This window comes from Hemiscyllium ocellatum, chromosome 29 (genome assembly GCF_020745735.1).
Source record: "Hemiscyllium ocellatum isolate sHemOce1 chromosome 29, sHemOce1.pat.X.cur, whole genome shotgun sequence".
Classification (NCBI taxonomy): domain Eukaryota; kingdom Metazoa; phylum Chordata; class Chondrichthyes; order Orectolobiformes; family Hemiscylliidae; genus Hemiscyllium; species Hemiscyllium ocellatum.
This window is the reverse complement of record NC_083429.1, coordinates 52,033,323-52,059,862: the sequence shown is the minus strand read 5'-3', so window position 1 is coordinate 52,059,862 and position 26,540 is coordinate 52,033,323. Positions and strand designations below refer to the sequence as shown.

The following is a 26,540-nucleotide window of genomic DNA, read 5'->3' as shown; positions in this document are numbered from 1 at the left end:
TCTTCCTTAAAATGTAATCAATGTCCCAGCATCCACCGTTCTGGGTAGTGAATTCTATAGATACACATCCCTTTGGGGAAGAAATTTCTCATCTGTTTCATATCTACTTACTACCCTTCATCCTAAAACAACCAACTCTTGTTCTAGATTGCCCAATGAGGAAACATCCTCTCCATGTCTACTTTATCAATCCCCTTTTGCAGATTATAAATACTTCAAATAGATCTCTTCTCATTGTTCGAAAAAATATAGGCTTAAATTGCTCATACAAACTCATCTCTGGCATCAAATCTAGTGAATCTAAAGTTTCTCCACAATCTATCCCATATCCTTAGGCTGTGGCCAGTGTGTTTATGGACTTTGTGGTTATCAGGACTATCCTTCCTGCATGCATTCTGTACAGTAATGTTAGAATTGAAGTTTCTGAGAGATCTCCCTACCCAGCTCTCTTTTCTAAACTCAAGTCAATGTAGCCCTAAACAATTGAGTCTCTCTTTATATGTCAATGTTGCCATCAGTCTGGTAAACCTTTGTTGCACTCCCTCCATAATTTGAACATCCTTCCTCAGATACTCTGAGACCAAAACTGCACACAATACTCCAGTGGCAATCTCACCATGACCCTAAGCAATTGCAGCAAAATATGGACGGCACGGTGGCTCAGTGGTTAGACTGCAGCCTCACAGCACCAGAGTCGTGGGTTTGATTCCCACCTGTCTGTGTGGAGTTTGCATATTCTCCCAGTGTCTGTGTGGGTTTCCTGCGGGTGCTCCGGTTTCCTCCCACAATCCAAAGATGCGCAGGTCAGGTGAATTGGTCATGCTGAATTGCCCAGTGTTAGGTGCATTAATCAGGGGTAAATATAGGGTAGCAGAATGGGTTTGGGTGGGTTTCTCTTTGGAGGGACGATGTGGACTTGTTGGGCCGAAGGGCCTGTTTCCATCCAGTAGAGAATCTAATCTAGAATCTAATTCCTGCTCCTGAACTCAAATCTTCTCATTACATACCATTTATCAATAGAGTCAGAGATGCACAGTGCAGAAACAGACCCTTCAGTCTAACTCGTCCATGCCAACCAGTATCCTAAATTAATCAAGTCCCATTTGCCAGCACTTGGCCCATATCCCTCTAAACCCTTCCTATGCATATACCCACCTAGATGCATTTTCAATGTTGTAATTGTACCAGCCTCCACCATTTCCTCTGGCAGCTCATTCCATACATGCACCACCCGCTGTGTGAAAACGTTGCTCCTTAGGTACCTTTTAAATCTTTCCCCTCTCACCTTAAACCTATGCCTTCTAGTATCACTTGCCTTCTCGATTGCATGCCTACTTTCAGTGACTGGTGTACAAACATCACTGGGTACTATTGCACTTCCACCTTTCCAAATGTGTTGTTATTCAGATAATAATCAGCCTTCATGCTTTCTGCTACCAAAGTAGATAATCTAATTTATCCATAATATACTTCAACTACCATGCATGTGCTTACCACTCAACGTGTCCAAATTACAATGAAGCATCTCTGCATCCTCCTCACAGCTCTCACACTCACCCAGCTGTATGCCATCTGTGAACTTGGACAGATTACATATAGTTGTCTCATCTGAATCATTAATATATTTTGAGGGGTCCAGGCACTGATGCCTGCAGAACCTCACTTGTCACTGCCTGCCATTCAGAAAATTCCTACTCTTGGCTTCCAACCTGCAAACAGTTCTCTATCCATGTCAGTACACTACCCACAGTTCCAAGCACCCGTATCCCTAAAATATGGGTCTTGGACTCTTGATCACTAGTTTAGTGTCATTACCACTACCTTCCTTATATATTATTGTCATTATATTGTCTCCCACACATTGAGAAGAATATATAGAATCATAGAGATGTACAGCACGAAAAAGTAGACTATAGAAAGGCTTTAAAAAGATGTTGAACTAACTCTTTCAAATTGATATTATATGCATTAAATACTCAAGCTTTGTAAAGGAAAGTTTATTATTTCCCCTTTTAGACACAGCTATTTTATAAAACTGGGGATATAGTTGTACAAGCTGATACACAAATTGGATAAGATAAAATAAAAATGTCAATTTAAGAGGGTTTACGTGAAACTAATACATTTCTGAATCACCATGTAGAATGAAAAGTAAACTTCCCAATTTTCAACTGAGGTTTTACAGTCCAAGTTGGTTATCTTCCGAGATATTCATTACTCTCGAACAGAAGGCCATTCAGTCAGTCAACTTCTTCTCCATTAGCATCTGCCCACTTGGCAATTTTCTTGCAGTTACTTTGACAAGAGATTGCAGTGTAAATTGATAAAACAAGAGCTTCAAAATTTGTTTTAAAATGATTTTTTAAAATTACTTTGAAATACACACTATCCTAACTTGGATTACATCACCATGGCAAGATGGTGGTAATGGTGACTGGACAGGAAATCAAGGAGGCCCAGACTAACTCTAATACAAAGGCGGTCCAAATACCACCACAGTAAATGGAATTCGGACATGAAAGGTAATGAAACTATCATAGATTGCCATTCACAATGGAAAGAAATCTGCCTCACTTATTTGTCTAGCCCACACGTGACTAACTTAACTGCCCTCTGAAAAAGAGTCCAATAACACAAGGCATTTAGCACAAGGGAAATTAAATTCAGACAACAAATGATGGCCTTGCCAGTGACTTCTACATCCATGAATGATTTTTTTCCCCCAATTATGAAATGATTTGGACATTGAAGTGAAGGGTTTTCTGGTTATTAGAGATATAAAACTTGGCCATGCAGCAAAGACAGTTTGGATTCTAATTTTGTAAAATATGCATTAACTTAAAAAATAAAAGTCAAATGAGCTAAAACATCTTGTTTTTTTTAATTTGAAAACAGACAAAATTGATTAGTTCAGGACACAGGTCTCAAGCTTTGGACACAGATCTAGCTGGTTATAAAATAATGATAAAGTCATCATAGTCCCAGAGTATCAGCAGGTTGCTCCCTCAACTAGTGAGAGTGAGAGCATTAGAGAGAGAATGAACAAATAAGTGAATGAAAAAGAGGGAATGTAGATGACTGGTGGTGATTTAACTCAAGGATCACTATCCATCAGGGTGAGGTTGAGAAGGGGAGACGAAGTAGTAAGTTTGGATTTCAGCTATTCAACAACTAATCAAACAGCAGTTTGAGTTTCAAGCAGACACCTTCCAATTTTATGGTGCAAGCTGCAATTTCATTATGGTAAAAATTAAAAATGACATCAACAGGTTATAGTCGAACAGGTTTATTTGGAAGTACAAGTTTTCAGAGCACTGCTCCTTCATCAGGACGCTAGTTCATTATGGTAGACCAGGAGACTGGTTTGTACATGCTAGGAGTACAGGCCACACTAGACGAAACTTAGATTAATTGCAGATGAGTTCAAATGTTCCCAACATTCAAAAGGCATTAGAGCTACATGGACTACTATTCATTTAGTATCAAAGTACGTGGCATCAATCCATATGCACAATTTCTTCCAGGATCGGTTCCTGGTTCCAAATTTAGAGTGAAAAATCGGCATCAATACGAAAGAGAGAGCTTAATTACCCAAAGGGAAATTCTGCATAAACATTCCCTGATCCTCAGAAAACGTAATTAAATAGAATGCCAGATTTCCACATTGTAATTAATGGAGCTTGGTTATTTGTTTAATACAGATTAATGAAAAGAAACAAAATAGCTGATCTTGTTCAAAAGATCCATAACAGTACAGTACAATTTCTTGGTTTCCTAGTCATAAATGAAGTCTCTACTTTTCTTTTACAATGTGAATCCTCTGGTCCTGTGATTAAGGTCCAAGCAAAATATCCTGTTCACATCCTTGGATGGCCTTATAGGAGATCAACTCATCCACCTTTATCTTCTTTATCTGATTATTCCTAAGGTGCAACAACTGACAAACATAATTAGTTTCCTGCAACAATTCTTTAAATCTCTGAGGTGAAAGATATAAAAGAGACTTAAGGGTCAACTTTGTTATGCAGAGGAATGGTGCGTTTATGGAATGAGCTGCCAGAGGAAGTGGTGGAGGCTGTGACAATTGCAATATTTAAAAGGCATCTGGATGGGTATTTGAATAGGAAGGATTTAGAGGCAGATCGGCCAAATGCTGACAACATGGATTAGATTAGGTTAGGATAAATGGTCAGCATGGAAGAGTTGGATCGAAGGTCTGTTTCCATGTTGTGCATCTCTTTGACTCTATGCTGGAAACACTCAGTAGGTCTGGCAGCATCTGTGGACAGTTAAAAAAAAGTTAACATTTCAAGTCCAGTGATGATCAGAACACGTTTTCCACTTGGGCATTTTACAGTCTCTAAGACTTAATATTGATTTCCCCAACTTCACAGCCAGACTGGATGATGGCAGTTCTCCATTTTTTCTTCCATTCTTTCTTCATCCAATACAAACACAGCCTTGTCTTGTTTTGCTTACTTTGCTCATAGTAGAGAGCACCCATTCTCTCCCTTTCACTGCAATTTTACATCATCCTTTCTCTTTGCCTTTCCATCATTTGCTTCCTTTGCCCCTGCTCTGTCTCTAACTTTCAGTTCTAAAGGCAGAATCATACTTGACATTGAACTGCTTCTCTTTCTACAGATACTATCAAACCTGTCCAGTTTTTGAGTCCTGTGTTTCTAACAGTCTAACTCCCTTTTCAAACATAAATCAACTGACTCGACCTCTACCACACTCAACCAGTGCATTCCAGATTCTGACTAGCTGCTGAGAGAAAAAAAAACGTTTTTCTCATATAGCTGAGGTTTTGTCTTAATCTTGAAGCACTGGATACATCTGCAATTCACAGAACAATAGGCTTGATACAAAGACAAGAGAAAGACAAATAGCTTGGCCAAGTTTAGAATACAAAATTAAAATGAAACCAATATCTTCCTTTTTATTATGACTTAAAATCTGAAATACAGATACACCAAAACCAGGGTGTTCCAATAATTAAATGGAACATGTTTATAAGAAAAGGTGAAATCCATTTTGAAGAATTAAAATCAGAATGTTGTTTCTTTGATTTATGGTGCTTGTTTAGTTTTCCTATTCAGCAATTTTCTTCCTCACCTTATGAAGCTACCAACAATCAAGCTCTTGCTCTACTGGTCTCAAACTTTGATAATCTTGACCGAAAGTTAGATCACGAGAGTAAGAAGGTTACTGAGGACATAAGGAACAGGAGTCTGCCATTCAGTCAGTAAAGCCTGCATCAACAATATTGCATAAGGACACGTTAAATTCAACACTTCTTCACCTTTTACGGCCATCCATAACTCTTTACGCCATTGAGAGATTTCTGATAAACATATCCTTGAGTAGAGAATTCCAATGACTCTTAATTTTCAGATTGAAAATGGATAAGAAAAACAAACCTGGCTGATCTTTATCTTTTCCTAGCTGAGAGGCACTCACTCATGAAAAATGCCTAGGCCAAAGGGTGCCCTAGTTCAGTTCAACTCATGCAGAGCAAACCAAGTGTATACCTAACAATAATTTTACTGGTGCCAACCTCTTTCTGACAATTTAAAAGTCCCAGCTATAGAACAGGAGTTAATTGTGGAGTTTACTGACTAACATATTGGTAATTAATTTTTAAATGCTTGGATTAATATTTTCCTCAGCTATTTCTTTAAGCCCCATGGCACAAGATTCCTTTACAGTTTAACTGTTTCATTACTGCAAAACAAACATAAAAAAGCTCTTAATTTATTATTTTCTACTTTTTAAAAATTTAAAGTATTTTTCTAATCAACCTGTTCAGAGATGTTATTACACACCTTTGGAGCAGGTAGAACTTGAACCCAGGCCTCCCAGTCCAGGGATAGGGACATGACCACTTCACCATAAGAACCCTTCTAAATTTTCTACTGTCAGCTGTTTTTATAAATTTATATCAGTTGAGAAGCAGAACAAAATGAACTAGACATCTTTAGATTCTCATCAACAGCCCCTAGTTGCGAAGCAATTAAAAGTGCAGTGATCATAACAGATTTTAAATTTCAATCCCAAAATGTTGCATCCTGAAGTGGATTAGAACATGCCTTGAATCCTAGTCAAGATTAGGCTGGATATCCTTAAAGGGTTATCTATGAAAACTGACAAGCTATCTTTCCTGTTCACTGTCGCTTGCCCAGCCCCAATCCTGAACGGTCGTCATTTTGAAACATAGATGTTGCGTCTTTCAACCCCAGTCTCTTTGAAAATTCAATTCCTCCAAATTTCTGCAACCTACAATGCCGGCTCACACTACTTTCCACTTACTCAAGAATACTTATACTGGCACTCTAGTCAATATAGAATACAAGTTATTCATTTTTAAAATATTTCTCAATGGCCTTAATCTACTCCAATAACCTGCTCCAGCCTTACATCTCACTGTTTATATTAGCACAGCAGTTCAGGCAGCATCCGAGGAGCAATAAAAAAAATCGACGTTTCGGGCAAAAGCCCTTCATCAGGAATACAGGCAGAGTGCCCGAAGGGTGGAAAGATAAATGAGAGGAGAATACATCTCACTGTTGGTTGGCATAGTCGATACTGAAAGTGTGGCTCCTGAAAATCAAATCACTACAAAAATAGTACAAAAATTTAAAAAGTACAAACCTGATTTGTATGGTTCTCCTTTCCATCACTACCATATCCCCCACCCCTCAGGAGTACCATCCAGTCTTCTGAACTCCTTTCCTTGTCTCTCTAGTCTATGTTTCCCATTAAAATATGCTCAGTCAAAAAAATTTCGTCTCCAACCAAGCATATGGTCCTAACTCTTTGGAAGGGAGAGACTGGAAAAATCCTCACAGGAGTTGCAGAGTAAAAATACCCTGTAAATGCATGCTGCAATTATTCATTATTTATTTACTATAAAATACTCAACATCAAAACTGAAATAACTCCACAGAGGCCAATAGCCCATCACCAAGTCACCTTTTATTTACATGGGGAGTTCTCGACACTGACCCAGCTCCCTCAGAGCCAACTCTGAATGTGAACAAGGGGTCTGACACTCCTGTTCACATCCATCAGCCAGGGCTCCCTGATTGGACCAGATTAACTGCCCTAATTCAACAATGATTTTGTTACAATCACTACAAAAATATGTATTTAAAACATTTAGACTCAAACTGTTTTATACATAAAAGGATATCACCACAAGCAGCTTTTAGGTAATTTTAAGTGTTAATAAGTGTGTAATTGCTTTACAATTTAACTTCAAAAATCACTGCCAGAACTATAGCAACTTCAAAACCAGAATTTCAGCATTTTTTCACCAGTTCAATAAAATGCTGAAAACAATTTTAACATTACAAGCACGCAGGTGTTGTTTGCGCAAGGTAGCGCATGGAAGAAACAAAAACAAAAATCAAGATAGCAAGAAAATCATTTTAAAAATCCCCCCCCCATTTATGAGACTAAATGGAGAAGTCAGTGCAGAATGTGGTGAAACATGGACCTCTGTCCCAATTCTGTGAGGCAGCTCCTGGTTCACTGCAAGAGATACAACTTAGACCAGGGTTTCAGCAAACTGAACTGTTTTCCATACTTGACCTAGTACAAAAACGTTTTGAATGCAGACATTCAAAGGCAAGAAAAAACAGAATTTTGCAAACAATATACATTCATTAAAACTTTAGTTGTTTGGAGCTGAAATTGTTGCTTAAGATGATGAGGGATCATAATTTCAAAATTGGGTCAGAGCTCAAGGGGAACCCTGTCTGTTTCTATGTGATATCACAATCGTCCTCTTTTCATAATATTATGCGATTGCACAGACTTATAACCTAGCAGCGTTGTCCAAAGCATTTCACACCATTACAGAAAAGAAGGTGGGATACAAAGTGAAGATGGTAAATTTCAGAAAGCTTTTGAAAAAAAAAGGAGGTACAGCAAGGTAAATTTAGGGAGAGAATTGCAGAGTATGTTTGAAAGCTCTGCCACCTCCAAATGCCAATCCTAGGCTCAGCCCAAGATGATGATAAACAAGAGTTACAATTTAGTATTGAGATAGGCGTGGGCAAGCATTTAAGAGCTGGTATGGTGAGGTCACATTGGTTAAATGCAGCCCTGTAATTTACTGCAGAATTATTTCAAAAAAGGTGTTAGATAAATACAGTTTTAAATCAATGAAAACACTTGTGAAAAAGGAGTTAAATAAACCTTAACCCCTACAATTTTCTTAAACAAATAACAAAACTGATACAATGGAAGGTCATTTGACCCATTTTGTATCCATCAGCCAACAAGGTGTCATAGAGTCAGAGAGATGTCCAGCAGGGAAACACACCCTTTGGTCCAACCCGTTCATGCTGACCAGCTATCCCAACCCAATCTAGTCCCACCTGCTAGCGCCCGGCCCATATCCCTTCAAATTCTTCGTACTCATTTACTCATCCAAAAGCCTTTAAATGTTATAATTGTATTAACCTCCACCACTTCCTCTAGCAACTCATCCCACACATGTACCGCCCTCTGTGTGAAAAAGTTGCCCTTTCGGTCTGTTTTATATCTTTCCCCCTTCACCCTAAACCTATGCCCTCTAGTTCTGGACTCCCCAACTCCAGGGAAAAGACTTTGTTTATTCTATCCACGTCCCTCATAATTTTATCAACCTTGATAAGGTCACCCCTCAACCTCCGACACTCCAGGGAAAACAGCCCCAGCCTGTTCAGCCTCTCCCTATAGCTCAAATCCTCCAACCCTGGCAACATCCTTGTGAATCTCTTCTGGACCCTTTCAAGTTTCACAACATCTTTCTGATAGGAAGGAGACCACAACTGCACGCAATATATCAACACTGGCCTAACCAATGTCTTGTATAGCTGCAACATGACCTCCCAACTCCTGTACTCAATACTCTGACCTATGAAAGAATGTATACCAAACACCTTTTTCACTATCCTATCTACCTGCGACTCCACTTTCAAGGAGCTATGAACCTGCACTCCAAGGTCTCTTTGTTCAGCAACACTCCCTAGGACCTTATCATTAAGTGTATACATCCTGCTAAGATTTGCTTTCCCAAAACGCAGCACCTCGCATTTATCTGAATTAAACTCCGTCTGCCACTTCTCTGCCCATTGGCCCAACTGGTCCAGATCCTGTTGTAATCTGAGGTGACCTTCTTCGCTGTCCACTACACCTCCAATTTTGGTGTCATCTGCAAACTTACTAGCTGTACCTCTTATGCTCGCATCCAAATCATTTATGTAAATGACAAAAAGTAGAGAACTCAGCACCAATCCTTGTGGCACACCACTGGTCACAGGCCTCCAATCTGAAAAACAACCCTCTGTCTTCTACCTTTGAGCCAGTTCTGTATCCAAATGGCTAGTTCTCCCTTTATGCCATGAGATCTAACCTTGCTAATCAGTCTCCCATGGGGAATCTTGTCAAACGCCTCACTGAAGTCCATATAGATCACGTTTACTGCTCTGCCCTCATCAAGCTTCTTTGTTACTTCTTCAAAAAATTCAATCAAGTTTGTGAGACATGATTTTCCACACACAAAGCCATGTTTACTATCCCTAATCAGTCCTTGCCTTTCCAAATACATGTATATCATGTCCCTCAGGATTCCCTCCAACAACTTGCCCACCACTGAGGTCAGGCTCACCGGTCCATAGTTGCCTAGCTTGTCTTTACCGCCCTTAAACAGTGGTACCACATTTGCCAACCTCCAGTCTTCCGGCATCTCACCTGTGACTATCAATGATTCAAATATCTCAGCAAGAGGCCCAACAATCACTTCTCTAGCTTCCCACAGACTTCTCGGGTACACCTGATCGGTTCCTGGGGATTTATCCACCTTTAACCATTTCAAGACATCCAGCAATTCCTCCACTGTAATCTGGACATTTTGCAAGATGTCACCATCTATTTCCCTACAGTCTATATCTTCCATATCCTTTTCCACAGTAAATACTGATGCAAAATATTCATTTAGTATCTCCCCCATTTTCTGTGGCTCCACACAAAGGCCACCTTGCTGATCTTTGAGGGGCCATATTCTCTCCCTAGTTACCCTTTTGTCCTTAATATATTTGTAAAACCCCTTTGGATTCTCCTTAATTCTATTTGCCCTCCTGATTTCCCTCTCAAGTATACTCCTATTTCCTTTATACTCTAAGGATTCACTCAATCTATCCTGTCTATACCTAACATATGCTTCCTTCTTTTTCTTAACCAAACCCTCAATTTCTTTAGTCATCCAGCATTCCCTATACCTACCATCTTTCCTTTCACCTGAACAGGAATATACTTTCTCTGGATTCTTGTTATCTCATTTCTGACGGCTTCCCATTTTCTAGCCATCCCTTTACCTACAAACATCTGCCTCCAATCAGATTTCAAAAGTTCTTCCCTAATACCATCAAAATTGGCCTTTCTCCAATTTAGAACTTCAACTTTTAGATCTGGTCTATCCTTTTCCATCACCATTTTAAAACGAATACAATTATGGTCGCTGGCTCCAAAGTGCTCCCCCACTGACATCTCAGTCACCTGCCCTGCCTTATTTCCCAAGAGTAGGTCAAGTTTCGCACCTTCTCTAGTAGGTACATCCACATACTGAATCAGAAAATCGTCTTGTACGCACTTAACAAATTCCTCTCTATTTAAACCTTTAACTCTATGGCAGTCCCAGTTGATGTTTGGAAAGTTAAAATCCCCGACCATAACTACCCTATTATTCTTACAGATAGCTGAGACCTCCTTACAAGTTTGTTTCTCAATTTCCCCTCTGACTATTAGGGGGGTCTATAATACAATCCCAATAAGGTAATCATCCCTTATTTCTCAGCTCCACCCAAATAACTGCCCTGGATGTATTTCCGGGAATATCCTCCTTCAGCGCAGCTGCAATGCTATCCCTTATCAAAAATGCCACTTCCCCCTCCTCTCTTGCCTCCCTTTCTATCCTTCCTGTAGCATTGTATCCTGGAACATTAAGCTGCCAGTCCTGCCCATCCCTGAGCCATGGGTAAATGTGCTTATCTTTAAGAAATCTTTAAGAAATTAGATTTTTAAATATCAAATTTTCTTTCAATATCCTAAGTTGGATTTAAGTTTAATATAAACATGCTTCAACTTTCACAGATGTTAAGTTAAATTCCTAAGAAATGCACATTTAGCATAATAAGCAGACAATCCAAATCATGACATCAGCTGTTTGACAGACAGACTTACCCAAAATGAGGTTTCAGGGCAAAAACACTGCTTTATTCTGGGAAAGGCATTACGTCACAGCCCATCCAAAAAAGAGGAAATGTTGAAATGTGTTGTGTACCAACAAACTATCAACTACATCAGAAAACATCTCAAAACCTACAAGGCATTTCTTCAACTGAAATAAACTAAATTTCTTATTTTTCAGGTCACTCAAAATATAACCAAAAAAAAACATGATAACAAGTTATTCACCCCACCATAGGAGCTAATTTTTTAAAAATTCACAGCATACAAACCATTCAGCACAACTATCTGTGCTCCCTCAACCAAGACTTTTTCTGTTAAGTGAAAGGAAGGACACGTCTCTTATTTTCGTGACAAAATAAAACGATATCCTGCAATGACACCCATCCGCCCCAACACATTTCTAAACCAAAACACACAAACCCAGGTATATCCGCATAAACAGATGAATATCACTTTAGTAAAAACACAACGCTCGAGCATCACCTTACATTTTAACAACAAAAAAATTACACTTGCTGTCTACAATACTGGTTTATCCCAATATTTGCACAAGTGAAAAGGTTATTCTCTAAGCACAATCGGTGCATTCAAAACGGAGTGATCATTTAGTAAACAGTATTAGTTGAAATTGAAACGAGGTGATAATTTAGTAAACAGCAGATTGGAAAGAGCGATTTAAAAGGAGGGTTGACACCTGAAAGAGTTAAAAATAACAAAATTACATTGTGTTAAAAAGCAAGGAAGGAGTAATTTTAGAGAAAAGCTGTCGGTAACTTCCGCCTGTGATCATCAAGTTAAGCATTTGTAGGAATGTGATTAGTATGATTTATGTGGGAATGTGCAATAGATTCTTTCTGAAAAGGATTGAAAATGTGTAGGAGGCAGTTGGTGACAAGTGGGTGATGGGTCGGGTGTTTATTTTGGTGCTGGGTCTGCTGTCCTCTACCTGTCCGAAGACTTGCAGCTGCTCCTTTCCGTCGATGCTCCTGCGCCACCGGTGCCGGTGGTTCAGCTCCCTCAGGTTGCTCCGGCTGTCGCCGTGATCCGGCAGCACCGTGCCCGCACCTCCATGCTTGGAGGCGGCCGCCACCGTGAAGAAGCCGCGCTCCTGAGGGTCGCCGGCCCCGGCGCCCCCGCCGAAGTGCAGCGTCTGCGAGGTGAAGAAGGGCCGCCGGGCCGCGCCGAGGGCCAGCAGCAGCTGCAGGAGGCTCCAAACACACGGCACTCTCACACCTCCCGCCGCCATCTTAACGCCGCTGGTGATCACTGCTGGATTGTTTTTTCTCTCTCTCTCTGACGAAGGATTTACTTCTTTCTCTCTGTCTCTCTCTCTCTCTGACTGCCCCCGCCCCTTTAATTACCCGACGCTGGCCATTTTTGGGGAAAAGAGGCGGGGAGTCTTGGTTGAGGCGGAACGGAGGGCGGACTAAAATTGCTGGAGAGGCTCGGCAGGTTTGGCGGGATCTGTGGGACAGAGAGAAAGAAAATAAAACCAGCGTTAATGTTTGAAGTTTGGTCATAGCCTTACTTCGGAATTCAACAACAGGGTGTGAAGGCAGTTAGTCAAAAAACAGCGGGGCGAGCTGGAGGAGCAACACCTTATCTTTCTCTGTAATTTTCAGGACTCAATATCATTTTCGAGCAAAGTTAAAAATCACACAACACCAGGTTATAGTCCAACAGGTTTAATTGGAAGCACTAGCTTTCGGAGCGACACTCCTTCATCAGGTGATAGTGGAGGGCTCAGTCCTAACATAGAATTTATAGCAAAAATTTGCAGTGTGATGTAACTGAAATTATACATTGAAAAATTGATTGTCTGTTAAGCCTTTCATCTGTTAGAATACAGTGATAGTTTCACTTCTTTCATGTGTACATCATAAAACCTTTTTTTAAAAGTTGCATTCTCCGATTAGCTGTTAACAATGGTGATAGCTAGACAATATGTTGAAGGTGTTAGCCCCCTGTGATCTCTGTCTATGCCATGATGTTTAGATTGATTCTAATCTAAAAAGTGAGATAAGAGTTTTACATAAATTCATGTAGTTTTTGAGCTCAGAGTTCTACATGAATGTATGCAGTTTTTGAGCAAAGTGCAATGTAACTCTGCAAGTACAAATTCACCCCACAAAATATGTGTGCATGTGGGTCTTTGTCTGTGTGTCTGTCTGGAGTGGGGGTTGTGAGTGCGAGAAAGTGTGTGTGTAGTGAGTGCAGAGTGTCTTAAGTCTGTGAGGGGGTGCATTTGTGAGTGTGTGTGTCTATAAGGGTGTCTGTGTGTACCTGTGTCTGTGTGTATGTGAGAGTGTGTGTGTGTGTGTGTGTAGGAATATCTGTGTGTGTGTATGGTGCAATGGTGATTACCTGTAATGTGACATGAACCCAAGGTCCCAGTTGAGGCCCTCCCTATGTGTACCGAACTTAGCTATCAGCCTCTGCTTGGCCACTTTCCTCTGCTGCCTGTCCCGAAGTCCACCTTGGAGGATGGTCACCCGAAGGTCCAAGGCTGAATGTCCTGGACCACTGAAGTGTTCCCCAACTGGGAGGGAACCCTCCTGTCTGTTGATTGTTGTGCGGTGCCCATTCATCCGTTGTCGTAGCCTTTGCTCGGTTTCACCAATGTATTAGAGCAAGAACACCTCATAGAAGAATATAGAACAGTACAGGCCCTCGATGTTGTGCTGACTTTTTATCCTACTGTAAGATCAAATTAACCTACATACCCTTCAACTATCATTCATGTGCCTATCTAGGAGTTGGTTAAATGTCCCTGATGTATCTGACTTGCCCTATTACAAACATCCTCATGCATACAGGACCCTGCCCCCAACTTGGCTCCTCAGAACACATTTCTCTGTTATGCTAATTCCAGCATACAGACCACTTGTCAGATGTGTCAAACCGGTTCTGAAGCAGGTGAAAACCTGGCCGGGAGGAGCCATTTCTGCTCTTCAAGGCGGCTTTGAGCACACTGACAGGCATGTGTTCAAGGAGGTGACAGCCGGTGGTGACTCCACCAATTTAGAGTATGCAACATTGATAGTTTGCTACATTAGCAAGTGCATTGACGATATTGCTGCATCGAAGACCATCACTTCTTGCCCTAACCAGAAACCATGGAAGTGTGCACTGTTGACAATCCGCGATTCTACCTTCAGAGCAGATGATAAGGCGGCCCTAACAACAGCAAAGGCCAGTCTGTCCCAGGCCATCTAAGAGGCATAGCGCATACACACATAGAATACACAGTCTTTTTCAGGACAATGGTGATATGTGAAGCATGTGGAAGGGTGTTCAGGCTATTACCAACCACAGAACAGCATCGCCTGCGCGTGCTGATGATGTCTCCCTCCCAGATGAGTTGAACAATTTCTGTGCACGATTTGAGACATGAAATGACATGCATTGAAGAAGGCCATCTCCCTCCCAATGACAAGGTGTTGTCTTACCATTGCTGATGTGAGGAAACGCTATGCAGAGTCAACCTATATAAGGCTGCTGGACCAGATAACATTGTTGTGGTTCTGTTCGCCGAGCTGGAAGTTTTTGCTGCAAACGTTTCGTTCCCTGGCTAGGGAACATCATCAGTGCTATTGGAGCCTCCTGTGAAGCGCTGCTTTGATGTTTCTTCAGGTATTTATAGTGGTTTGTTCTTGCCGCTTCCAGGTGTCAGTTTCAGCTGTAGTAGTTTGTATGTGGGGTCCAGGTTGATGTGTCTGTTGATGGATGTTCTTGCCGCTTCCGGGTGTCAGTTTCAGCTGTAGTGGTTTGTATATTGGGTCCAGGTCCATGTGTCTGTTAATGGAGTTTGTGGATGAATGCCATGCCTCTAGGAATTCCCTGGCTGTTCTCTGTCTGGCTTGTCCTATGATGGTAGTGTTTTCCCAGTCAAATTCATGTTCCTGGTTGTCTGAGTGTATGGCTACTAGGGATAGCTGGTCGTGTCGTTTTGTGGCAAGCTGATGTTCATGGATGCGGATTGTTAGCTGTCTTCCTGTTTGTCCTATATAGTGTTTTGTGCAGTCCTTGCATGGTATTTTATAAACTACGTTAGTTTGGCTCGTGCTGGCTATTGGGTCCTTTGTTCTAGTGAGTTGTTGTCTGAGTGTGGAAGTTGGCTTGTGTGCTGTTATGAGTCCTAAGGGTCGCAGTAGTCTGGCTGTCAGTTCTGAGACGCTCCTGACGTATGGTAGTGTGGCTAGTCCTTTTGGTTGTGGCATGTCCTCGTTCCGTGGTCTATCACTTAGGCATCTGGTGATAAAGTTGCGTGGGTATCCATTTTTGGCGAATACCTTGTATAGGTGTTCCTCTTCCTCTTTTCGCAGTTCTGGTGTACTGCAGTGTGTTGTGGCTCTTTTGAATAGTGTCCTGATGCAGCTTCGTTTGTGTGTGTTGGGGTGGTTACTTTCATAGTTTAGGACTTGGTCTGTGTGTGTTGGTTTCCTGTGTACCGTTGTGGTGAATTCTCCGTTGGGTGTTCTCTCTACTAACACGTCTAGGAATGGGAGTTGGCTATCCTTTTCCTCTTCTCTCGTGAATCGTATTCCTGTGAGTGTGGCGTTGATGATTCGGTGTGTTTTTTCTATTTCTGTGTTTTTGATGATTACAAAGGTGTCATCTACGTATCTGATCCAGAGTTTGGGTTGGATTTGTGGTAGGGCTGTATGTTCTAACCTTTGCATAACTGCCTCTGCTATGAGTCCCGAGATTGGTGATCCCATGGGTGTTCCGTTGATTTGTTCGTATATCTGATCGTTGAATGTAAAGTGTGTGGTGAGGCACAGGTCTAGTAGTTTAAGTATGCCGTCCTTGTTGATAGGTTCGGCCTCCTGTGTTCTGTTATGTATGTCCAGTAGGTTGGCTATTGTTTCTCTGGCTAGGGTTTTGTCAATTGATGTGAACAGTGCCGTCACGTCGAATGATACCATGGTTTCTTCTTTGTCTATGTGGGTATTCCTGATGATGTCCAAGAATTCCTGTGTTGATTGTATGGAGTGTTTGGATCCGCTGACTAGGTGTTTCAGTTTTTGTTGTAGTTCTTTGGCCAGTTTGTATGCTGGTGTCCCTGGTAGTGATACTATGGGTCTGAGTGGGATGTCTGGTTTGTGTACTTTGGGTAGTCCGTAGAATCTGGGGGTGTTGTTGCTTTCAGGTTTCATTCTTTGCTGGTCCGCTTTGGTTATCTGTCCGTCTTTTTGTAGATTCCTTAGTGTGTTGATTATTCTGTTGGTGAGTTGTGGTGTGGGGTCGGAATCCTTCATTTGGTAGGTGTTGGTGTCTGCGAGTAGTTGTTGTGCTTTATTGATGTAGTCTGATTTATCTAAGATGACCGTCATTCTGCCTTTATCTGCCGGTAGTATGATTATGTTCTTGTCATTTTTCAGTGCTTTCAGTGCTTCCCTCTCCTTGGTGTTGAGGTTATGTGTATGTCGTTTTCTTATCATCATAGGTACGACCGTTTGTCTCACTATTTGTTGTGTCTCTTCTGTCAGTCCATTGTTCCTGAGTGTGCATTCTAGTGCTGCTAGGAAGTCTGCTGTGTTGGCATCCCTGTAGTTGTATTTGAGTCCCTTGGCCAGTATAGTTCTTTCCATGTCTGTGAGCTGTCTGTGGGAGAGGTTTTTAACCCAGGTGTGTGTTGTAGTGTCCTCCTGTTTGTGGGTTAGTTTGTCCATTTTTTCTTTTAGTGCCGTTTTTTTGCGAAGTGTTGTCCTGTTCTGTCCTATAGTGATAGCCTGTTCTAGTGATAGCCAGATGACATTCCTGGCAGAGTGCACAGAGGATGCTCAGACGTGCTGGCGGATGTTCTCACGGACATCTTTAACACCTCCCTGAGCTGTGCCATAGTTACAGTGTTTCAAGACTGCTGCTGTCATCCCCGTGCCGAAGAGGTTTTCTGTGTCCTGCCTCAACAACTATTGCCCTGTTGTGTTAACACCCTTCATCATGAAGTGTTTCGAGAGGCTCATGATGAGGCATATTAAGACCCTGCTGCTCCCCCCCCCCCCCCCCCCCCCCTCCTCCACTGGACACCCTGCAGTTCGCATATTGTCCCAACCACTCAACAGATGATGCCATCTCCATCACCCTCCATCTGGCCCTCACCCACCTGGACAAGAAGGATATCTACATCAGATTGCTGTTCATAGACCTCAGTTCTGCATTTGATACTATCATTCCTCAGCACCTGATTGATTGATTAGATTTTTAGATTAGATTACTTACAGTGTGAAAACAGGCCCTTTGGCCCAACTGGTCCACACCAACCCTCCAAAGAGCAACTCACACAGACCCATTCCCCTACATTTACCCCTTCACCTAACACTACGGGCGCAATTTAGCATGGCCAATTCACCTAACCTGCACATCTTTGAACTGTGGGACGAAACCGGAGCATCTGGAGGCGACTCACGCAGACACGAGGAGAAGGTGCAAACTCCACACAGACAGCTACCCGAGGCAGAAATTGAACCCGGGTCTTTGATGCTGTGAGGCAGCAGTGCTAACCACTGTGCCGCCCCAAAAGCCTACTGCACCTGGTATTCCCAGGCGGTCTCCCATCCAAGTACTAACCAGGCCTGAGTCTACTTAGCTTCCAAGATCAGGCATTTTCAGACTAGTATGGCCATAGGCAATTGGAAAGCTGAGTCTGCTGGACTTGAATACCTCCGTATGGAGGTATTGGAGGAATACTTCCAACTGGATCCTGGACTTCTTGACTGGCAGTCCTCAGTCGATCTGGATTGGGAACAGCATTTCCAGCACCATCACACTGAGCACTGGCTCCCCAGGGCTGTATGGTCAGTACCCTGCCGTCCACCCTGCTGTCTCACGACTGTGCAATGATGCACAGCTCGAATTATATCATTAAGTTGATGACACAACGGTATTGGGTCTCATTAGCAGGAATAACGAGTCAGCATACAGAGAGGAGGTGCAGTGGCTAACGGACTAGTGCGGAGCCAACAACCTGTCTCTGAACATGGACAAAATGAAAGAGATGGTTGTTGACTTCGGGAAGACATGGAGCGATCACTCTCCATTGGACGTCAATGGCTTTCCCCATGGAGAGTGTGAAGTGCACTAAATTTCTTGGTGTCCACCTGGCGGAGAATCTCACCTGGTCCCTCAACACCAGCTCCGTAGCCAAGAAAGCCCAGCAGCGTCTCGACTTTCTGTGTAGATTGAGGAAAGCTCATCTCCCACCCCCATCCTCACCACATTTTACAGAGGGTTAATTGAGAGTATCCTGAGCAGCTGCATCACTGCCTTGTTTGGGAATTGCACTATCTCAGATTGTAAGATCCTACGATAGTGAGGACAGCTGAGAAGATCATCAGGGTCTCTCCTCACCGCACACTGCATCCACAAGGCTAACAGCATTGTGGATGACCCACACATCCTTCATTCAAATTTCTCTCCCTCCTACCATCTGGCAGAAGATACCAAAACATTCGATCTTTCACAGCCAGACTGCAATAGTTTCTTCCCTCAATCCATTAGGCTCCTCAACACTGTATGATCACACACTACTGCATTTCAATTTTCAGACAACTTTTTGAATTGCTGCTAAAATAATGTTTTATTAATGATCATTCATTGTTACAATGTAATTTGTGCACCACTGTGCCTTTTGTCTTGTCTCATCAGGAATTACTATGCTGTCTTGCACTTTTCTATCCACTTTTTGCTGCTCTGTGTATGACTGTACTCTTATGTAGTCTGTGTGTTCATATAACACCTAGGTCCTGGAGGAACACTCTTGTTTTTATTGTACCAGCTGTGTGCGGTAGAAACAACAAATAAAGCTACTGTGCTTTACTCAACTCTGATTTAACTACCACTGCTGGCAATGCATTCCATGCACCCATCACTCTCTGTGTAAAGAACCTACCTCTGACATCTCCCCCAAACCCTCCTCCAATCACCTTAAAATTATGCCCCCTTGTAATTGCCATTTCTGCCCTGGGGAAACGTCTCTGACTATTCACTCTATCTATGGCTCTCATTATCTTTACATCCCTATCTAGTCACCTCTCATCCTTCTTCACTCCAAAGAGAAAAGCCCTAGCTCCCTCAAAAGCTTTCTTCATTAGACATGACCTCCAGTCCAGGCAGTATCTTGGTAAAGTTCCTCTGCACCCTGTACAATTACCCATGAGTTGAAGAAGATCAATGTTAGGTTTAGGGAATACGTTGCAGAGCTATATCAGTCGGAGGGGGTCAAACACAGTACGATGGGAATGCAGTCCTTTTTTGAAAATCTGGAGCTCCCCAATATAGACACGGAGCAGGTTTCCCTATTGAATGCGCCTATAACGGTACAGGAAGTGCAGGAAGCAATAAAGCTTCCACATCCTTCCTATAATGAGGTGACCAGAACTGAACACAATATTTCAAGTATAGTCTAACCAGGGTTCTATAGAGCTGCAGCATGACCTCGTGGCTCTTAAACTCAATCCCCCTGCTAATGAAAGCCAACACATCATACATCTTCTTAACAATCCTATCAACATGGGTGGCAACTTTGAGGGATCTATGGACATGGACCCCAAGATTCCTCTGTTCTACCACACTGCCAAGAATCCTGCCTTTAACCCTGTATTCTGTATTAAAATTCGACTTTCCAAAGTGAATCACTTCATACTTTTCCAGGTTGAACTCCATTTGCCAATTATCAACCCAGTTCTGCATTCTGTCAATGTCCCATTGCAACCTATAACAGCCCTTCACACTATCTACCACTTCACCAACCTTCGTGTCATTAGCAAACTTACTAAGCCACCCTTCCACTTCCTCGTCCAAGTCATTTATAAAACTTCCTGCCATGTTGATTACCCACACCACCTCCTACCATAATATGGATTGTTTTCAGCACAGCCAACGCATTTTCACCCACTCATGGCCCACATCATCACCTATCATACTTTTTGCAGAAACTCAGCAGGTCTGGAAGCATTTGTGGGGAGAGAAAAACAGAGTTAACATTTTTAGTCCAGTGACTCTTCAGGAGCAAAAACAGAAATTGCTGGAGAAACTCAGCAGGTCTGTTAACACCTATGGAGAGAAAAGCAGAATTAATGTTTGAATTCAGTGACGCTTCTTCAGAATTCAACATTAACTGTTTCTCTCCTCACAGATGTGGCCAGACCTGCTGAGTTGCTCCAGCAATTTATTTTTACATAGAACAGTACAGCACAGAACAGGCCCTTCAGCCCATGATGTTGTGCCGAACATTGATCCTCATGTAAGGTAAATCTAATGTACAAACCCTTAAATTTCTGTGACCATATGCATGTCCAGTAGTCTCTTAAATATCCCCAATTACCTCACTTCCACAACTGCCACTGGCAATGCATTCCATGCTCTCACAACTCTCTGCGTAAAGAATCTCCTCTATACTTTCCACCAAACAGGTTAAAACTATGACCCCTCATGTTAACAATTTCTGCCCTGGGAAAAAGTCTCTGGCTATCAACTCTATCTATGCCTCTCATTATCTTGTACACTTCAGTTAGGTCCCCTCTCTTCCTTCTTTTTTCCAATGAAAAATGTCCGAGCTCAGTCAACCTCTCTTCATAAATAAGCCCTCCATTCCAGGCAGCATCTTGGTAAACCTCCTCTGAACCCTTTCCAAAGCATACACATCTTTCCTATAATAGGGTGACCAGAATTGGACACAGTATTTCAAGTGTGGTCTAACCAAAGTTTTATAGAGCAGCAACAAGATTTCACGGCTCTTTTGATCCAGATGTCCAGTATCTGCAGCTTTTTGGGTAATTTCAGTCTTCTCTACTTACCCAGCTTACTTTCTCAATTACCTTGTCTTGGGCTCCCTTACTTCCAATCTATTTTCATTCCACTCCTATCCCTGTAACCACCATAAATACCACTTTTTCTCACTGTTATTGGTTCTGAAGAACAGTAATCAGAATCAATAATAATTGTTTTCTCTGCCCAGATGCTTTTCTCCTGCAATTTCTACTTTATTGTATAAATCAAAAATTGTGTAATCAAGGCTGGCAACATCTGTGGAGAAAGAGAAAAAGAATCAACATTGAATCCAGTAAGACTTCTTCAGGATTGATTGTTCCAAAGAAGGGTCACTAGACTCACTGCCAACTTCACATCTCCTCACAAATGAGCATTTGAAATATAATATTCAAGGCTAATGGGCCTAGTGCTGGAAAGTGGAACTAGTATAGATTCTATGTCTTTATGATTGGGCAGAACTGCTGAGTTTCTCTTGCAACTTCTGTTTTTGTTGGTTTCTCATCCCCTCCATCCATAGTTCTTTTGTTTAATTTTACAGCTTGCAATCTGGAATTCAATGAAAGGGTTGTAGAAGCAAACACCCACATTACATTGGATTTATTTATTGTGACATGTATCTTATTACAAAATACAGCGAAAAGTGCTGTGTTGTGTCACCATTCTCCATGCCATTTCACAACACAGAAAATAAAACCAAAACATAGAATACAAAAGCAGAAAAATAAAGAAACGGTGGACAATTTTACAGGCTTTCTTGTTAACTGCTAGACCATGGGCCTGATGACCAGGCACGGGGCCCCTTAATTCTGTTACTGGAACAAAAGTCCCCACTCTTCGGTGCCATTTTGCCTCCACCGACACCCTCGGAGGACCTTGCCAACAATGCCGCCAGGCACTGCACCAGTCCAAACTTGATTCCACTGCTGCAGTCATGAGTCTGCTTTGAGCCCACCTTGCCAATGATAGTGGCCCCAAACTTGCCTCTGCTGCAGTAGCCACGAGTCAGTGCTAGGACCACCTCATCAACAGATAAGGCTCCAGGAACCCAAACCCACCTCTGACGCTGGTGTGACGTGTTCATACTGCACCTACTCAAGTCTGCGCTGAGCCCACTAGCCACCATCATATTGCCTGAGTTCTTCAACAAGAGGTAAGTGAAATATAAGAGAATAAAAATGAGAAAAGACAGAAAAAGAAGAAACAAAAAGCAGACAGAACAGACAAGCCCTGGGTTTAGAAGCCCTACTCCACAACCATCCAGCAAGAAGTACTATTCTATATTTCTATGCACTTGCGATGCCAAGGCATACAAGGCTATGAGTCAATTGCTAATAAATGGAATTAGAGTAGTTAGGAGGCTGATTTTGATGAAGGGTAGATGCAATGGGCTGAGGGACCTTTTACCTTTACACACAAAAACAAATGCTGGGGAAACTCAGCAGGTCTGGTAACATCTGTGGAGTGGAAGTAGAGTGAACACTTAGTGTCCAGTGACCCTTCTTCAGAACAGCCTTTTTCTGTAGATGTCAACCAATTGTCTCTATATAACCCAACCCAATTGGCCCTCACACGATCCCTCTCTGCTTCTCACCAAAACCTTCCCTTCCCCAATCCCCTCAGCCAATCTCTACTCCCTCCCACTTTCTCCATCAAACCCTCCCCTCAAACTCCCTCACTCCTTCCCCTACTCCTTCCCATCCATCCTTCCCCCTCACTCCTCCCGCATCATACCCACTTTCATCAATCCCTCCCTCCCTCCTACATGAAACTCAGTCTCTCCGAATCAAACCTTCCCCACACCCTCACTCCCTCCCCCACTCTCATCAATCCCTCCCTCCATATCAAACCCTCTCCTCACTCCCTTCCCAGAATCAAACCTCCCCCTCACACCCAGTGTCACCAATTCCTAATTCCATGTCAAACTCTCTCCCCCAATTAAACCTGCCCCTACAACCCCTCCCTCTCCCATTATACCCACTCTCATCAATCCACCTCTCTCACTCTCCCCCCAATTACACCTTCCCCTATACACTCCCTCCTTCCATGTCAAACTCTGTCCCAATTAAACCTTCCCCCATGCCCCCTCCCCCATCATTGCCACACCCAATCCCCTTCGGCCCCGCCTCCAATCAAACCGCTGTAATTTGGTTAGATGGCTCGCAAAAGTGGTATGGGCGGGACCCCAAGCCGACGGCCAATCCCCGAGTGGATTAAGCTGTCAATCTTCCGGCCCGCTGTCAGTGCAGGCGGCAGCCGTAACGTTCACAGGCGTCTCGAGCCCAGCCGCGGGAAGGGCGATGTTTCCGGTTCAGCCAATCCGCTTGGAGAGTGCAGGGGTAAAGGGCGGGCTACCAACTGTCAATCCACCGACGATTCCTCAGAGCGTGAAGTGGGATGGGCACGTGGAGGGGAAGGGGGTGATGTTAATGTCCCTGCTTCCCTCCCTCGATTACAGCATCGTGTGAGAGAGCAACACGTTGTATGCCTCTGCATCTCTCAAATTTGCAAATCCTTAATTCACACACTTACTGCTTTCCCGGAATCAAATGGAACTCACCGCAGGAATCGGCCCCTCGACCCCATTCCAGAACATAAGAGCTGAACTTTGAGCCAACTCCATATCCTCAAACTGCTTTGGGCGAGAAAAAAAATCTTTTTTATTGTATAATATTATTAATTGATCTGTTCGGACATGTCATGGTACACCTCAGTGGCAGGTGGGTCTTGGACCCGAATGTTCAAAAGATTATAATATCAATTTTTAAAGGTAACGATTATCATTAAATAGAGTTCCACTCTTATTATCCTTTATGGCAAAAAGACTTTCCTTATCTCACTCCTGAAAGGTAAATGTGAGGTGCTGCATTTTGGAAAGGCAAATCAGCGTGGGACTTAGACACTTAATGGTAAGGTCCTGGGGAGGGTTGCTGAACAAAGGGACTTAAAATCCAAGTGCTGTCTGCCTGATCTGGTGGATGTTAACGATTACACAGATTTGCCATAAATCTTGCCTCAGAACTACCTTCAAAACTAGGTTGTTTTGCCACTTGGTTTGGGGCGTGTGGGTTTCTGAAGTGACTTGCATGTCCTTGTTCATGATTTATTAAAAACTACTGTGCAGGTTCAGTCAGCAATCAGGAAGACAAATGGTTGTTGGCCTTCATCACAATGACATTTGGGTACAATGCAGGTAAAGATATCTTGCTGCTATTATACAGCTATAATGAAATCTCACCCAGAGTATTCTGTACAATTTTGGTCCCCTCATCGAGGTAAATTTATAACCTAGTGTTGTGTAATTTTTAGCTTGGTCCACCCCAGTCCAACACCGGGCACCTTTGCAGTCTCCTCAATCTCTCCTCATGAGACAGTCTTGCCATCCCAGAGATTAATCTGCTGAACATTTGTTCACAAATTCAATGGCAAGTATATCTCTCTCCCAATTTGAGGTGGAGGTGCCAGTGTGCCATTTGAATTGCATTGAATATCTACTGTCACTTGCATTTTGCAGTGAAATACAGTGAATAGCTTCAACTGTCGCTAAAAGAGGAGCACTGCTGGTGTATAATTCCATTACCCAGTATTTTTCCCTCTGCCATCATATCCCTATCTAACAAAAATCTTCAGTATTTACTGTGGAAAAGGACATGGAAGATATAGAATGCAGGAAATAGACGGTGCCATCTTGGAAGAATGGCAAGTATTCAATGGCAAGTATATCTCTCTCCCAATTTGAGGTGGAGGTGCCAGTGTGCCATTTGAATTGCATTGAATATCTACTGTCACTTGCATTTTGCAGTGAAATACAGTGAATAGCTTCAACTGTCGCTAAAAGAGGAGCACTGCTGGTGTATAATTCCATTACCCAGTATTTTTCCCTCTGCCATCATATCCCTATCTAACAAAAATCTTCAGTATTTACTGTGGAAAAGGACATGGAAGATATAGAATGCAGGAAATAGACGGTGCCATCTTGGAAGAATGTCCATATTACAGAGGAGGAAGTGATGGAAGTCTTGAAATGCATAAAGATGGATAAATCCCCAAGACCTGATCAGGTGTACCCTAGAACTCTGTGAGAGGCTAGGGAAGTTGAAGTTCTAAATTGGAGGAAGGCCAATTTTGATGGTATTGGGCAAGAACCTTCGAAAGGTGATTGGAGGCAGATATTCGCAGGTAAAGGGATGGCTGGAAAATGGGAAGCCTTCAGAAATGAGATAACAAGAATCCAGAGAAAGTATATTCCTGTCAGGGTGAAAGGAAAGGCTGGCAGGTATACAGAATGCTGGATGACTAAAGAAATTGAGGGTTTGGTGAGGAAAAAGAAGGAAGCATATCTCAGGTATACACAGGATAGATCGAGTGAATCCTTAAAAGAGTATAAAGGAAGTAGGAGTATACTTAAGAGGGAAACCAGGAGGGCAAAAAGGGGACATGAGATAGCTTTGGCAAGTAGAATTAAGGAGAATCCAAAGGGGTTTACAAATATATTAAGGACAAAAGGGTAACTAGGGAGAGAATAGGGCCCCTCAAAGATCAGCAAGGTGGCCTTTGTGTGGAGCCGCAGAAAATGGGCAAGATACTAAATGAATATTTTGCATCAGTATTTACTGTGGAAAAGAATATGGAAGATATAGACTGTAGGGAAATAGATGGTGACATCTTGCAAAATGTCCAGATTACAGTGGAGGAATTGCTGGATGTCTTGAAACGGTTGAAGGTGGATAAATCCCCAGGACCTGATCAGGTATACTCAAGAACTCTGTGGGAAGCTAGAGAAGTAATTGCTGGGCCTCATGCTGAGATATTTGAATCATCGATCGTCACAGGTGAGATGCCGGAAGACTGGAGGTTGGCAAATGTGGTGCCACTGTTTAAGAAGGACGATAAAGACAAATCAGGGAACTACAGACCGGTGAGCCTGACCTCAGTGGTGGGCAAGTTGTTGGAGGGAATCCTGAGGGACAGGATGTACTTGTATTTGAAAAGACAAGGACTGATTAGGGATAGTAAACATGGCTTTGTGTGTGGGAAATCATGTCTCACAAACTTGATTGAGCTTTTTGAAAAAGTAACAAAGAGGATTGATGGGGGCAGAGCAGTTAGATGTGATCTATATGGACTTCAGTGAGGCGTTCGACATGGTTCCCCATGGGAGACTGATTAGCAAGGTTAGATCTCATGGAATACAGGGAGAACTAACCATTTGGATACAGAACTGGCTCAAAGGTAGAAGACAGAGGGTGGTGGAGGGTTGTTTTTCAGACTGGAGGCCTGTGACCAGTGGAGTGCCACAAGGATTGGTTTTGTGTCCTCTACTTTTTGTCGTTTACTTAAATAATTTGGATGCGAGCATAAGAGGTACAGTTAGCAAGTTTGCAGATGACACCAAATTTGGAGGTGTAGTGGACAGCGAAGAAGGTTATCTCAGATTACAACAGGATCTTGATCAGATGGGCCAATGGGCTGAGAAGTGGCAGATGGAGTTTAATTCAGATAAATGCAAGGTGCTGCATTTTTTGGAA

At 42.5% G+C, this 26,540-nt stretch overlaps 1 protein-coding gene and 1 pseudogene across 2 annotated transcripts in view; both read right to left on the bottom strand.

Moving 5' to 3' along the window:
- sorl1 (sortilin-related receptor, L(DLR class) A repeats containing) overlaps window positions 1-12,586 on the bottom strand; it is a 192,292-nt gene extending 179,706 nt beyond the window's left edge. For both annotated transcript variants that reach the window (XM_060847062.1, XM_060847063.1), the window contains exon 1: window positions 12,188-12,586. In XM_060847062.1, coding sequence (XP_060703045.1) covers window positions 12,188-12,487 — 300 coding nt within the window. In that variant the 5' untranslated portion in view covers window positions 12,488-12,586. The remainder of the gene's footprint in view (window positions 1-12,187) is intronic.
- A 5,179-nt stretch (window positions 12,587-17,765) lies between these two features.
- Window positions 17,766-17,874, bottom strand: LOC132829735 (5S ribosomal RNA; annotated as a pseudogene).
- Window positions 17,875-26,540: the final 8,666 nt, after the last annotated feature.